This window comes from Silene latifolia, chromosome X (genome assembly GCF_048544455.1).
Source record: "Silene latifolia isolate original U9 population chromosome X, ASM4854445v1, whole genome shotgun sequence".
NCBI lineage: Eukaryota > Viridiplantae > Streptophyta > Magnoliopsida > Caryophyllales > Caryophyllaceae > Silene > Silene latifolia.
The window spans coordinates 216351516-216367731 of NC_133537.1; the positions used below are offsets into that span (position 1 = coordinate 216351516).

At 33.6% G+C, this 16216-nt stretch overlaps 1 protein-coding gene across 1 annotated transcript; it reads left to right on the plus strand.

Annotated features, from left to right (window-relative positions):
* The first annotated feature begins 797 nt into the window (after positions 1-797).
* On the plus strand, positions 798-15051 carry LOC141619308 (uncharacterized). Its single transcript, XM_074436335.1, has 3 exons — positions 798-1126; positions 14521-14677; positions 14785-15051. The coding sequence occupies exons 1-3, from the start codon at positions 798-800 to the stop codon at positions 15049-15051; spliced, it is 753 nt and encodes a 250-aa protein (XP_074292436.1).
* Positions 15052-16216: the final 1165 nt, after the last annotated feature.

A 16216-nucleotide genomic window follows, 5' to 3' on the forward strand; every position in this document is an offset into this window, starting at 1 on the left:
TCCTGAAACTACTAGATTTTGATCAATTGTTTGAAGTTAAGTGTGATGCAAGTGGAGTGGGGATTAGAGCAGTTCTAATCGAGTGTCAGAAACCTATGGCATATTTCAGTGAAACATTAAATGGTGCCAAACTTAAGTACTCTACTTATGACAATGAATTTTATGCAATTGTTAGGTTAGCCCTGCACTAGAGCCATTATCTGAAAACAAAGCCATTTGTGTTACACACAGATCATGAAGCTTTGAGATTTATCAATAGTCCGCATAAGTTGAGTCACAGGCATGGCAAATGGGTTGAATTCTTGCAGTCATTCACATTTTCAAGCAAGTATAAGGAAGGAAAACTTAATGTTGTTGCTGACGCACTATCAAGAAGACATTCTTTGCTGACAGTCATTGAGCAAAGAGTGTTGGGTTTTGAGTTTATGAAATAGCTGTACAGGGAAGATCCTGACTTTTCTGGGGAATGGATTAACCTTTTTGAGGGAGGTCTAACTCAGGGAAGCTAGTATTTGTTGCAGGAGGGCTTCATGTTCCATGGAAACAAGTTGTGTGTGCCTAGAGGGTCCTACAGAGATCTGCTGATCAGGGAAATACATTCAGGAGGGCTAGGAGGACACTTTGGGGTTCAGAAAACCTTGGACATCCTACAAGGCCGATTTTATTGGCCAAGAATGATGGGCGATATCCAGGTAGCTCTGAGAAGGTGTTCAGTATATCAGAGAGCCAAGAGTTCATTCCAGTGAGGACCTTATACTCCTCTACCAGTTCCAGAAAGACCTTCGGAAGACATAAGCATGGATTTCATAGTGGCTCTTCCAAGGACAGCAAGGGGAAAGGATTCTATAATGGTTGTGGTGGACAGATTCAGCCAAATGGCTCATTTCATAGCCTGCAAGAAGACTGAAGATGCAGCCAGTATAACTGAGCTATATTTGAAGGAAATTGTGAGACTCCATGGAATTCCTAAGACTATTGTATCAGACAGAGATACCAAGTTTATGAGCTATTTCTGGAAAACTCTATGGAGACTGCTCAAAACCAAGCTCTTGTTCAGCACAGCTCACTACCCACAGACAGATGGCCAAACTGAGGTTACAAACAAGACTCTGGGAAGGATCCTGAGGTGCATAGTGAAAGGATTCATTAACCCTTAACTTAAACTCTTTAATTTTATATCTAATTACTCATTAATTAAATATGATGATCTTATGCATGCATAACAAAATATAAATAGATAAGTAAAGAAAATACTCCTTACATTAGTGAAATCGGTTTATAAGGGCACAAGTAAGAACACCTTTCTTACTTGTTCTTGAGCTTAAAATAAATGGATGATCCTCCTTGTCTCAATATTGTGAGAACCTTCTTTCAATTGCTCCAAGACTATCCCAAAATCCTACTAATATTATTAACTAGATAATATAAGTAGTTTACCTTAATAGTAGCTCTAATATAATTTTTATTTACTACACTAGTAAGTATATCAATATTAGATTGTTTGAACAAATTTATCATAAAACCATTTTATGTGTTTTTGAGAGAATATGGAGAAAAGAAGAGAGATAAGCATCCATAAGACCACACATTGTCAAAATGAGAACATACCCTTCTCTATGTGGGGTGACCGGTTTCTTCCTTTGAAATAGGGCCATGCATTTGCCTTTTGTCTTCTCAAAACAATATCTAGCTAGTGAATAGATGTGTAATATGGTCATCATGATGTCTTATTTTTATTATTTAAAAAACAAAACCATCAAAGCCCACTACTACTTATAAAACCGGTTTTTACACATAAAATGGACTTCCAATTTATCTTTGTAATTTGTCATTTGTAATTTGTGTGACATGTGACATGTAACATGTCATTAGGTATAATAATTCATATTTAACTATTTAAATATCATTATGTATTAAATAAATTTCAAATAACAAATTAACAAGTAATTCACAATTACATGTATATAAAATGGGTCACATTAAGTCTAGTTAATATAATCTACAACATTTTGTAATTATAGCTAACTGATTTCTCTTATCTCAAATGTATCATAAACATTAATCAATTTTAGTAATATAACATATTAATTACTAAATTGAATCTTATTTAATCAAAATGCAATAAGATATAATATTCTCTCTTATAATATCAATTTGTTCAATTTAAGGATTTAATCAATCTGTATCGTCATACAATCAATTAACTTAACAATTGAGGGAATCGTCCTTTTGGAGTGACCTTCAGGGATCAACTGACCACCACCGTTAAACGACATTAATGCCAAACTCTAGTCAGCCAATCATTACCGATTATGAATTTCAATAATGTGATCGCATTATTATCGAGGACACATACTCCAACAATCTCCCACTTGTCCGAGACAAGTGTGCGTCACCAATTCTCTTGTCCTATTACTATCTCCCACTCAATGCAAGGTGTCTTGTAGGTCGTCCTTGCAAGTGATCATATCAAGAGTGGTTTCCTCGATCTGGAGAGTAATTGTTTGACCGGAATTATCTACCGTAGATACCTTCCGAGCGTGGCCACGCATTTTCAGTTCACTACTCCTCGAGTGGCCATGAGATTTTTAAATAACCCTAACAAGGGGATGGACAATTCCTATTGCACTATTTCCTTTGTTTAGCCACAGCTCATCATGACCCAAGAGATGCCCATTTGACCCCATTTACGAAAGTCGTAGAGCATAACTCAAAGTCATTCAGAAATTGTGCCAACTTGGGTGAACAGTCTTTAGTCAAAGAATTGACTCAAAAGAATAATATAGTAGCTCTTGCCACGACCAGGCTATATGAATTACCAAAACTCTATAAGCGGTTACTGCCCGACATAGTGTCCCTTACAGTCTGCCTATGTGATCGACTAGTCATCTCTCATGACCCTATGATACTTGAACTTACCATCAATTGCATCACACTCTAGTCACTTGGAGACGTCACCTCATGTAAGTGACTAGGGGCCAATACTATGTTAATCCAGTTCACTTAGATAGGGTTCAATATTGTCTCGACAGCCTATTTGGAAAACAAAGTATTATAAGAAAGGAGTTTTGAATAAAACTCAAACGATGAATGTATTATCGCATATGTAAAATTGATACTATATCAATTACTACATAATCTATAATCCATACTTAATATTGTATACATCTATACATCTCAACTCAATTGAAATGGCATGACTTATCATGCTAAGCCTACGAGAAGGCTTTGGTTAGTAAGTCTTAGCAACACATTGCACTTTCCCTAACCTTACTATGTACTTTTTACCTTTATTATGTATAATCTTTATTATAAAACTTTTGAGTTCATGTCTAAATCCAATCTAGACATAGGCTTTCGAGCCTTGAATAGCTCCCACTGATCTCACAGTGAATAGGGATAAGACCTTCGGTTATTGGAACGAACTACTATAGTTCCTCCAATTCACAAAACCGAATTCTAATATCATCCCCTCCTTCTTGCATATCTCATTATTGCAAGTGTACTCAATTTCAGTTGTATATATCTCATTGTTCAACTGCCTAAGATGTTTCTAGCAGATATCCTCCTTAAATAATATAGCCAAGACGGTTATCTAACCATCCTTATGTGTTTTAGAATATGGTATTTGTGTAACTCCTTGCATACAAATCCAATAATTATTTCTACACACTTATCCTCCCTAATCTATCATTATAGATTCGGATACTAAAGATGTCTTGCATCTCTTCCTAGTCTCCCAATCACTTCTTCACGGAAGAAAATATTGGCCTATCATTCTCAATGAATAATATGTTATCTATATATGAGACATAGAAGACATATCATTAGTGCTTCTTGAGTACTAATGGATAGACTATATGGCTATATAGTGACTTTCACTTAAGTTCGATTTATAACCTTTCATCATACTCTAAGTATACGAATTATAAGAATGTCGATACATCTTAGCTTAATGAATTAATCCTGCAGCGGAAGCAAGTGGATTTAATTTCTACATGTTCAATACCTTTGAACTTGTCTAGACTCTTATCATTATAAGAATATTCATTTAACGCTAATATCCTCTTAGAACTATCTTTATAGGTCTGGATACCTTAGAGATGTATAATTCTTCTCCTAAGTCTTTCATCATTCGCAATGATCAATATGTCCCTTACATATAAGACTATTAACACCATATTACTCCCACTAAACTCCATGTATAAACAGAACTACTCGACAATTCGAGACATGTTTATCATATGATCAAAACATACAATTCAACTCCTTAACTTCTACTTAAGATTTCTTCTTATGTTTATATTCTACCTTAGGATAGTCGCAATTTACAAAACTCATGCAAGATGATTTTAAAATCCAACTATATCAAATCACATCCAAATACAATGAAGCGTTGTTGTTGCGTGCAAAACCCTTTGCCACCAACCAACCAAGCTAAATAAACATTCTCATGTTTATGCTCGTTTCGGATTTTGCGGATTTGAAACTAGATAAAGCATCATAATAAGTTACAGGTTTGTTACTTTCAAAAAATAACATGACTCCTGTCTACTTAGATTTCGAAGAAATAATTACTGATTTTGACCAAGAAAGAACATCTTCCTACGTCTTATTCTCAGTTTGTGGCTCTTGAACATTTTCTCCCACTCTGTCTATAAGAAATAATCCTCTTTTCTTTGATAGACAGCATCACGAGCCATAAACCCTTTGTTCTCATGATCATGTAGGAAGAGAGACCACATGTTCACTATCAAAACAAGCTACAATTTAGGTACCATGCCTAGCCATATCTCATATGAAATGTAGATGATTGCTTTAATTATGTTTTGATTTAGTGTAATAAATAAATACTAGACAAATTGTGATAGGAACTACTTCCAACTTTATTGTAAAGATTCAATTATATCGTATATGATTCTTTGTCACTTTCTAATATTATGAAGGTGAACTTGTGATACCATATCACACTCCTTTTTGGGGTACATAAAAGTCTTCACTTTATTGTTCCTTATTTTAACAAAGTACTAATACTTTAGTTTTATATTCTCTAGGTTTTGATACTTGTAAACATTCATTGAACTTATTCAAAGAATTTCTCTTCTTACCTCATTAAGTGGATACCAAGTATCTACCTAGTTCGTTTGTAGAAGAGATGATGATGTAGTAATAAACTTTTCTGATTGAAATTGTATTCGACCATACACTTCAAAGTGTAAATAGAGCGAATATCTTGCTCTATTCATAATCCTTTTTCTAGAAAGAAGTCATGAATTAATCTTGCTTTGAATACAAGATTCGAACACACCAAGAGATTCCTAATCAAATGGTTTGGGACACTAGTCAAAACTAGTTTCTAAATGCGATTTTCAATCGAGAATTAAGAAATAATTGGGGTGACCAACTTGAGTCTTATATGGTCTCACCATAGGTGTGTAAGATGGTCATCATGATGTCTTATTTTTATTACTTAAAAAACAAAACCATCAAAGCCCACTTACTAATAAAATCGGTTTTTATACATAAAATGGACCTCCATTTTATCTTTGTATTTTGTCATTTGTAATTTGTGTGACATGTGACATGTAACATGTCATTAGGTATAATAATGCATATTTAACTAGTTAAATATCATCATGCATTAAATAAATTTCAAATAACAAATTAACAAGTAATTAACAATTACATGTATATATATTGGATCACATTAAGTCTAGTTATTATAATCTACAACATTTTGTAATTATAACTAACTGATTTCTCTTATCTCAAATGTTTCATAAACATTAATCAATTTTAGTAATATAACATATTAATTACTAAATTGAATCTTATTTAATCAAATTGCAATAAGATATAATATTCTCTCTTATAAATATCAATTTGTTCAATTTAAGGATTTAATCAATCTGTATCGTCATATAATCAATGAACTTAACAATTGAGGAAATCGTCCTTTAGGAGTGACCTTAAGGGATTAACTGACCACCATCGTTAAACGACGGTAATGTCAAACTCTAGTCAGCCAATCATTACCGATTAATGCTGATCAGTTGATTACATATATTGAATCATCTCTTTACATATTCTTATTATGAGTTTCAATAATGTGATCGCACTATTGTCGAGGACACATACTCCAACACATAGTTGATGAGCGTGTAGTTGTACGCTCTCAAACACATTTATACCCAACTACTAGCATAGCAAACAAGTCGGGGTCGAACCCAAAGGATGGGGGTACTCAAATTGTTCAATATAATTGTAGTTGCACTAGTTGGTTTGAGTTGATAATTCTAAACTAATGAAAGCAATAAAATCAAGGGTGTGATCAAATGATAAACAATACTAGGGAATCATGGGATCATAGAGGAATCATGGTGAGATTAAACAAACAAGTTTCATAGATGCAAGCAATTATTATTGTTGGAATCGATTTAATGTATATCTTACGATTTCTAGGGGAAACTTAGGTCCCGGAGCCGAGTCGGAAAAGACTGTACAACACCTACAAGTCGACTTGGTTTTCCCTATTAGTGTGATATAACATAAATGAGTTCAAGGAAGGTTTGGGTCCCGGAGCCTAGTCGGTCAAGACTGTACAACACCTAAAAGTCTACTTAATTCTTCCTAATCAACTATATGCATGGTCTAACAAGCCTTGAGTTAGTTTATGTCTTACAAGTCTTGTTGAAAGGATAAGAGAAACATGCTAGGTTGTCAATCAAGCATTTCATCAAACATGATATGTGCATAAGTTGGAAAACAATAAGCAAGCATTCATATGATCTCATTAAGCATAAATATTTCCCATGATTAACTCCCCTAATCGCCCACTAATCCCTAGTTAGGAAACTACTCACTCATTATCATGGAAAACATGTTAACAATGGTGTCAATCATCTTAACAAGTATAAACATGATGAAAGAGTGAAACAATAAACATTAAACAAGTAAAGAGTAAAGGAATTGTACCAATATTAAGATGAATAAATGGAAAGCAAAGAATAATAGAAGAGAACTTAATTAATTGATGAAGAGTTGTCAATTCTCCAATAATAACCCAATAATCTTCAATTACCCAATGATAAATCTTGAACAATAATTAAGGAAAGATTAATGTGTAATTTGTAGAAAGATTAAGTGCTAATATATTGTAATCTACTATTAATCTAATCTAAGAAAGCTTAATCTGCTCTAAATACAAGATGGGTATATATAGTAGTACAAGGATTAGGTTAACTAAGGGCTTAAATGGCGACTAAACCCCTTGAAAGAGGATTAGAGCCTTGCAAGTCCTAGGAGGAGCCCCACGGATCCATTATTGAGAAAATCTCCCTGCATGATAATCCGGACGACGTGGAATGGGGTCGGGCGTCCCGACGGGTATCTTGTCTATTTGAGCTCGGATTGTAAAACAGACGTCATTTCCTCATCCGGACTCCTATTGGAGTGATTCAAAAGCCTAGACCACTTGATTTTTCGACGCTATTTCATCTAGCATATTTTAAGAGCCAAACAAGCAGCACTTGATTTGGTTCAAGGCAATTTCCTCTTGTAATGGCTCCCTTCCAATCCGTGGGGATCCTTTGTCATTGCCCAATTACTTGTTTTATTTACTTAGGCCTTTTGTATTGGTCTCCGCTTTGGTTCTTGGTCATTATATGCTATCAATTTAGCTCCGCTTCACTCCATCTAGTCAAGTTAGTGCTCTTCTCCTACAAAGGACACCAAACCTCATAGAATATGCATAGAAGGAGGCTAAAGACAAGAAACGACCCTAATACATACTAAAAAAAACATAGGAGCTAGGCTAGTTAGGCATTGTAAGTAGGTCTTAGCAACTCCCTGCTCAACCTTGCTACATACTTGTTTTCCTTTCGTAATGTATACATTTGCATTACAAAACTTTCTGAGTACGTGTCTGGATCCAATCTAGACATAGGCTTTCTTGCCTTAAAATAGCTCCCACTGTTTTCACAGTGTGCGGGACTCATCCCTCTTGCACATCCCATGATTGCAAGTGTACTCAATTTCCGTTGTAAATATTTCTCATTGTTCTTTATTGCCTAGAACGATTCTAGAAAATCTATTTCTTAAATAACATAGCCACTATGGTATCTTAACCATCCTAATGTGTTTTGATTATGGTTTTGTCGGAAACCATGCGCAATCTCAATTGTCAATTGTCATTTGTGTAACACCCTTACACAAAATTGCATCAAAAACACTTTGCTTTACATCATTAATGCTTCTGCAAGCACTTAAGGGTAATCTTTATGGCTTACTTGGTAACTATTACTTAAATTCGATTTGAAACAATTCATCATACTCAAAATATATGAAGTGTTATACATCATTTCCTATTTAATTGATTCGGCAGCGGAAGCAAATGGAATCAATCAAATATGTTCAACTCGATTGAACTATTCATGAATCTTATCAACATAAGACTCCTTATTTGACATTAATATCATGTAGATTTATCTCCATAAATCCAGATATTAAATATGTACTATATTTCTCCAAAGTCTTAAATCATTCGCAATGATCAATATGTCTTCCACATATAAGACTACTAAAATTTCCGTAACTCCCACAAAACTTCATGTATAAACACAACTTCTCGACTTATCGGGAAAAATTTTATACCATGATCAAATCATTGATTCCAACTCATTGATGTCCTACTCAAGACCATCTCTTAAGTTGCACATTATCTTAGGATTGCAAAAAAAAAAACTCATAACATGTATCGAATACATTTCTTCTTTGAAGAAGTGGGTTTTTGGATTCACTTGTTATATATCTCATAATGAAACACAATCCCTAAGAAGATCCAAATAGACTTAAGCATTTCAACTAGTGCAAAACCCTTTGCCACCAATCAAGCTTTGATATCTCTCTTTGATATCCAACAATTCTACTTGGAATTTATTTCGGATTTTCATGGCTCTAAGCCTTGTATTGAGTTGTGACTTAAACACTCTCATGTAAGTCATATGTTTATTACTTTCCAGAAGTAATTAACTTGAATCAAACAATTTCTTTGTAAGTTGTAAGCTCTTTACCTTCTTAAAAGTAACATGAATTCATCATCTTCAACAAGTGATGACTTTAACCTCCTAGGTTTTGAAGAAACAACGTCTTATACAAAACGTCTCATGTAGCCAAGAAAGACCAGTTTCTTGCGACATACAATTCTTTTGTGGCTCTTGAATAGTCTCATGTAGCCAAGAAAGACCAGTTTCTTGCGACATACAATTTTTTTGTGGCTCTTGAATATTTTCTCCCCTCTGTCTTCTAGAAATAAACTTGTTTTCTAGTAAGACAGTTTCACGAGCCACAAACCCGTTGTACTCGTGGTTATTGTAAAAGGAGCGCTTGTTTCTTTTGAAAAACTTACGAGCATGGTACACTACCATTCCATATCTCATATGAATAGTTTAGATTTAGTGGAAAAACTCCTTAGACAAAATGATAATATCCCCAAAATAAGATCAATTAACTCAAAGTAACTTGATCAATGTCCAAACCATATCGAATAGAGTTTGTCAAACCTTATCCCATAATGCGTGTTAAGAGAGATTAATTTGTGATACTATATCACACTTCCTTTGGCTTATATCAAAGTTATCACTTAGATATTACCATTACAATGAAATCGTGCGTCTTTGAACTCTTTGTACTTCCTCATAGACTTCTCTTTGCACCTTATCAAGTGAACTCTATCAACTTAATCGTCGGTAAAAGAAAATGATCAACATTTCTGGATTAATGATTTGCATCCTCAATCTCCTTTTCTACCAAAAGGCACGAGAAATCTTGCTTTGAATACAAGATACGCATATACCATAAGATTAACAATCTAATGGTTCCAAGAGTACTCGGTAACTCTTTGCGTTTATCATTCCAGAATTTAGATTAAATCTGGGTTACCAATATGAGTCTTGCATCATCTACATGATATATCATTCTAGCTTGGTTTAGAATATAATCACCTTGATTTTGGGCTAGCCATAAATCAAACCGCGCTGTATTCGGTCACAAAAAGTGAAACCTCTTTTGTATCTTAACAAAATTATATTCTTATTTAGGGTCCATGTACTTAATATTCCTAATTAAGGTACAACTTTAAACCCAAAACTAGATTGAGTACACAATGACTCTATCTCTCGATATTATTTGATGCTAGTCGTCATATTCTAATCATCCTATGTATCGTATACAATGATGAAAATCACCATCGGTTTCTAATATTGACGAAATGGTACTAGCAAAACTTATGTCAATCAAATAAATAAAGAACTAAGTCTTATTAGATGTCCCACAACTAACTTGCTTAATCTTTAACAACTTGGGGTAGTTTCCTTTCTAGTGTCTAACACTTCCAAAATGGGAACTTTTATCGGTCGAAACTGATAGGTTTAATAATGTTATTCCCAATAACTTTACTTTTTCCTTTATCTTGTCAATTCTATTCCAACCTTTACTTCCTGAACCTCGTCCTTTCTTAACGATTAAGAGAATGCTCCCACTCATTTCAATGAATCTTTGCTTAGAGAAGCAAAAATTAATTTCATGAAGACTACTCTTCAATTTATTCGTTTAGTCTTAAAACTTTCATTGAAGTGGTTGCGATATTTTGGTCAATTACGATTTTTTACAAATCTAATTACCAAAACAATTTAACGTTTCAAAGTACTTAATTCAATTAAGTATATGAATAACTATCCATTGTAATTAGACATCTTAGTCAATAATCAAAAGCCTTTTTGATAATGAATAACTTCTATCTACACTTTTCACAAAAAGATCTTTAGCAATGGTTCATATGAGGTTTTAGAAGCAAATTCATATTTTTCTTTAGTTACGATGTATTAATGGAGATTTGAATCAAAAATCGAAATGATATCGTATATGAATTGTGGTAAAGAAATAGAACAATATGATAACGGAATAGTAGAAAACTTAACATTTATCGTTTTATTAATACTTGTAAATAACAAGTAAAGCATTTCCATAGTGACCTTTACCCAACTATGCTAAATGATTCCAAGATCCAAATTCATATTAACTTGGGCATCGGTAAAGCCGAATACAACCCTCATCAATATAACTCGGTGGATTATCTCTTTAATCGATTCTACTTTTAAAACTCTTGGTCGATAAAATTACATTAATATTTATCTTTAGCCTGAAACACATCCGGCAACCGTCGAGAATACTTTCGTTGAGTTCAACCCAAATTTCGAATAAATGTGTCCATGATCCAAATTTATATCAACTTGGGCATCGGTAAAGCCGAATACAACCCTTATCTTTATAAATTCGGTGGGTAGACATTTATCACCCAGTTCCCCTAGGTAGCAAGGTTTGTACCCCGGTAAGGCCGAGGGAACTTCCTCACGAAATAGGTTTTCATGGTTTCTAATTTTTGGTAAGGCTAAGTCTCAATTGTTTATTTAGCGAGAGGTCATGCCAATTTATTATTTATCACATTTTAAGTGAACTAAGGCGGTGAACTACGATAATTATAATTGACACGGTCGATTTACTCGATTAAATAAAATGCATGTTATAGTTATGGCGATTTAGCGATGCATGCAACATATAAATAAAATGCAAAGCATAAAATAAAATCCTAGTATGGTCTTCCTAAAATAGTAAGTTTAATAAACTATTACAAATGCGGAAACCAACTCCTTTGGTCCCTTGAACTTCGGTCTTGGCACGCACTTCAAGGCAACACTTTCTTTGATGGATCGCCTTCTCGAATGGCACCGTCTTCAAGGAAGTCCAGAATAATTAAATTACAAAATGAAGTACATAATTTCCTATTATCCATTTGTAATAAAATAAAAATAAATCTATTAAATTACAAAACGGTGATACGAGATCACAACAATTACAACCGAATCGATATTCCCATATATTTCGGGTAATACCAATTAAAACTAAGGCCATACTAAGTAAAATTACATAATTCAAAATTACATAAAATTAAAAAATGATAATCATAAATAAAATGCAGCATTATAATATATATGAACATGCTAGATTTTATTCTAAATCGCCTTTTAAGAGCCAATATCGTATATTTATCGGTTTTTACGGATTTGCGTGATTATAAACTTGTTAAAATCACAATATGTCTCATAAATTCATATTTATGTTCAAGTTAATTACCCTAACCATCTTAGGACTCAAAAATTAGTCTTCACGAACATTTTGACAATAATTAAACTTCATTTCTTAATATTGTTCATAAATGGACCCAAAAATACAAAATTATGCTATAAACTTCAAATTAAATTATAAAAATTTCAAATAATTTCGAAATTTGAAATTTAAACTCATGAACATTCTGGAAAAAAAACCATGACACTCATAATGTTCAAAACATAGGTTAAAAATTTTGAAAATTTATCGAGAAAAACAATGTTGCGGTTTATCGATTTTAACAATTATGATCATAAAAATATGAGAAAAATTATTTTTATCAAATTTTCAAATTTAGATCTGAAATATATGATAAAATGCAACATGTGACGTTTTTCCTTTAGTCATGAAGTATGTTTTAGCATTATTACTAATTATAGTCACTATTTATGTGATTTTTCATCAAAAATTCATAAATCATGCATAAAGACTTCATTATATCCAAATATTTTACACACATCTTGTAAAATTTCATGTGACAACATACTAAATTTCCATGACCAGATTCGAAATATAACTCATATTAACCTATTTACCCATTTAAATACGATTTTAACTTGAAAAATCCATATTTAGAGCAATACAACTCATTTTATCATTAACAATTACAGGCCATAAGTAGATAATATATGTGAAAACATATCCAAAAATCACTAAAAAATTGGAAGTTTAGCTATTTTTTGTCCAAAAATGACATTTTTATCATAAAAATCACATTTTAATGCCAATATTATATAAAATGAATAATAAAATCCATAAATAAACCAAAATGTCCTAAAAATCACTTAGGACCAGAAACTTTTAACATGCAAAGTTATTTCGTGATTTATCAACATAAAACACAAATTTCAAGTTTTATTCGTTAATCGTATTATCTCGGAAAAACGATCCCGATCTTGCATGCAAAAACCATAAAGCTCTGATACCACTTGTTGGAAATCATATTTTAAATATCATATATTTTAGTTTAAAGTTTTAGTCATAAAAACTTAAGGATCTTATGCATGCAAAACATATAAATAAGTGTAGAGGAAAACCGGTTCCTTACATTGAATATTTCGGTTTATGGGCACAAGTAAGGTCTCCTACCTTCACTTGTTCTTGAACTATGATGAGTAATAGGATGATCCTCCAAAGACTTCAAGTATAGAAGTCACTCCTCTTGATTGCACCCAAGATTATCCCTTATCTCTACTAAATAATATGTGCTAGATATTTGTTCAGTAGTTTACCATAAAATTGATTACTAATACTCATATATTACACTAATAATATTAGTAAACACATTTGAACAATTTGATGATTTTCTAAGACTATTTAGAAAAGACCTTTTAAGAGATGAGAAGAAATGAAGCATAAATCAAATATGCATGCATGTGAATTGAATGAATGTGCATCAAGAGAATTAGTAGAGTACAAAATTCTCTAGTGTAAGAGGGGAGCACGGTTTTGGGGAGGTGGAGGACCAATATATGGTCCTTCCCTTTTTACTTTTGTTCATCTCTAAACCTTAGGCATGTAAGGCTAGGTAAGTAGTGTCATGATGGTGTTATTTTAGCTTATTAAAATAAATCACCACCATCCACTAACCCTCTACATTTTGGTCCACTTATAAAATGGACTACCATTTTATTTTGTCAATTTGTCAATTGTCACACAATATGTCACATGTAGTATATTACATGTTATTAATTAATTTAATGCATAATTATCACATAAATATCATTTTATAAATTAATTAAATTACATACAACAAATTGACTAGTGATACTTGATCACATAAATAAAATGGGTCATATAATTATAATTCACAACATCTTGTAATTATAATCAACCATTCATTATTATCTCTATTGTTTCTCAAACAATAAACAATTTTAGTAATAAAGCATTTCAATTACTAAAATAAATCTTATTTAATCCCATTACAATAAGATATCAATATTCTCTCTCACAAATTGAATTGTTCAATTTTAAGGAATTGATTAACTTGTATCGTCATACAATTAATCAACTTTACAGATTAGGGCATCATCCTTTAGGTGTGACCTTAAGGGATCAACTGACCACCACCGTCCCACGACAGTAACGTCAAACTCTAGCAAGCCAATCGTTACCGATTAATGTTGATCAGTTGACTATAAAATGAATCATCCCTTACGTATTCTTAAAAATGAGATTTAAACATGTGATCATTATGATCGACAGTTGTGATCGCATTATTGTCGGAGGACACTTATTCCAACAGGTTTATGGGGTAAATCCCATGATTCTCTTAGAACTGTCCAATATACCCAGAGAGGAGGTGAAATTTGAGGCCAAAACAAAAGCAGAACAAATGTTGAGGCTCCATGAATCAGTCAGAAAAGAAATTCAGAAAGCTAATGACAGGTACAAGCAACAGTCTAATGTCCCAAGAAGAAAAAAGGAATTCATGCCAGGTGATCTAGTCTGGGTTAATCTGAGGAAAGGGGGTTCCATGCTAAGAGAAGAAACAAGTTCATGCCTAGAGTAGATGGCCTCTTTGAAATTGTTTAAAAAATTGGTCCTAATGCATACAAGGTTGATCTTCCAGGAGAGTATGGTGTCCATGGTACCTTCAATGTGGGGTATTTAAGTCCCTACTATGATTCTGAGGGAGAGGAGGCACCAGGCTTGAGGGCAAGCCCTTTTCAACCAGGGGAGGTTGAAGCTGGAGCTCAAGGCCATGGTAACCAAGCTCCGAGTCTAGGCATCAAAAATTCAGATAGTGCAAACCATGCTCTTGTTTCAACCAGTGCAGGGTCCTGTTCCAAGATCAATTCTGATAGCGCCAAGTCCAGCCACTAGTGGCCACCAGGGCCAGCTGGTCCTATGATCAATTGAGCACAATTAACTCCTGAGGAGCCAGAATTATTTTCTACTACAATCTGTGGACGCGGGCCACGGGGGGCGCTTGGGAAACAAGCGTTTGCATTTGTGGAGTCGCCACCAATTTATTGTGGAAAATTGGAAACCGTTCGAATACCTCATGTCATGTCAAGACACAAAGTAGTGACATGAGCACCAAGAACTCGATACCCTTAGCATTCTATGTCTAGAATGACTCTAGTGGATGCCAATGAACACGGATGTTCACAGAGATCTGGAGTAAGGGGTGAGGGTACGTATTAGGAAGCTCTTTTGATCGAACACCTAATCCCGCCCGCCTCGATAGCGGCCTCTACTAATGATTAGGGAAATTGTCTATAGTCGATATATTGTCGATTATATGCATGCAATGCAACATCCAAGTTTTGATCCTAACATGTGAGAATTCGGCTATGTCGGTGAAACAACTAATTTAGCATACAATTGAGTCGAAGTAGGAATTTAGATTCAATTACATGTGGAAGCATACAAACAATGCGATAAAAGAAATAAAATTACAACGGATTAATGATTTATGTCGAAAATACCTTTAAAAACGGATAATTTGGAAAAAAAGAATAAACAAATAAACGAACAGGAATTAGGCGATAATACGAATAATAGTAGATTAAATACGTAAACTAAAACTAGGTCAAGGCAGAACGGAAGTTCAGGGACAGAAATCAACCTGGAAGAGGCGCAGCAGAGCTGCGCCCTCTGGAAGAGGCGCAGCAGTTGCTGCGTCTGTTCCAAGGCTGAGTTCTGCCTGTGAAGCCGGAACTGCAAATCGTTAATGTTCATGGGTGATATTTAATGATTGATTACGATATATGACTCGGATGAAGGTGATTTAATACATTAATTATATGTGAATGAATCATAAAAGCGATAAAACATGGATAAAACCGATTAAAATGATTTAATTACATGAATGAAAGATTGATTAGTGACACGGGTGAACTAAATATGGTAAACATGACGAATTAATGAAGAACTAATGACGGATATGACAATAGACAGATGGAAATATATCAAAGATCGAATTCCATAAATTTGATATGAAAGAATCGAATCTCTACAACCCGAATTGATTTTAATGACGAAA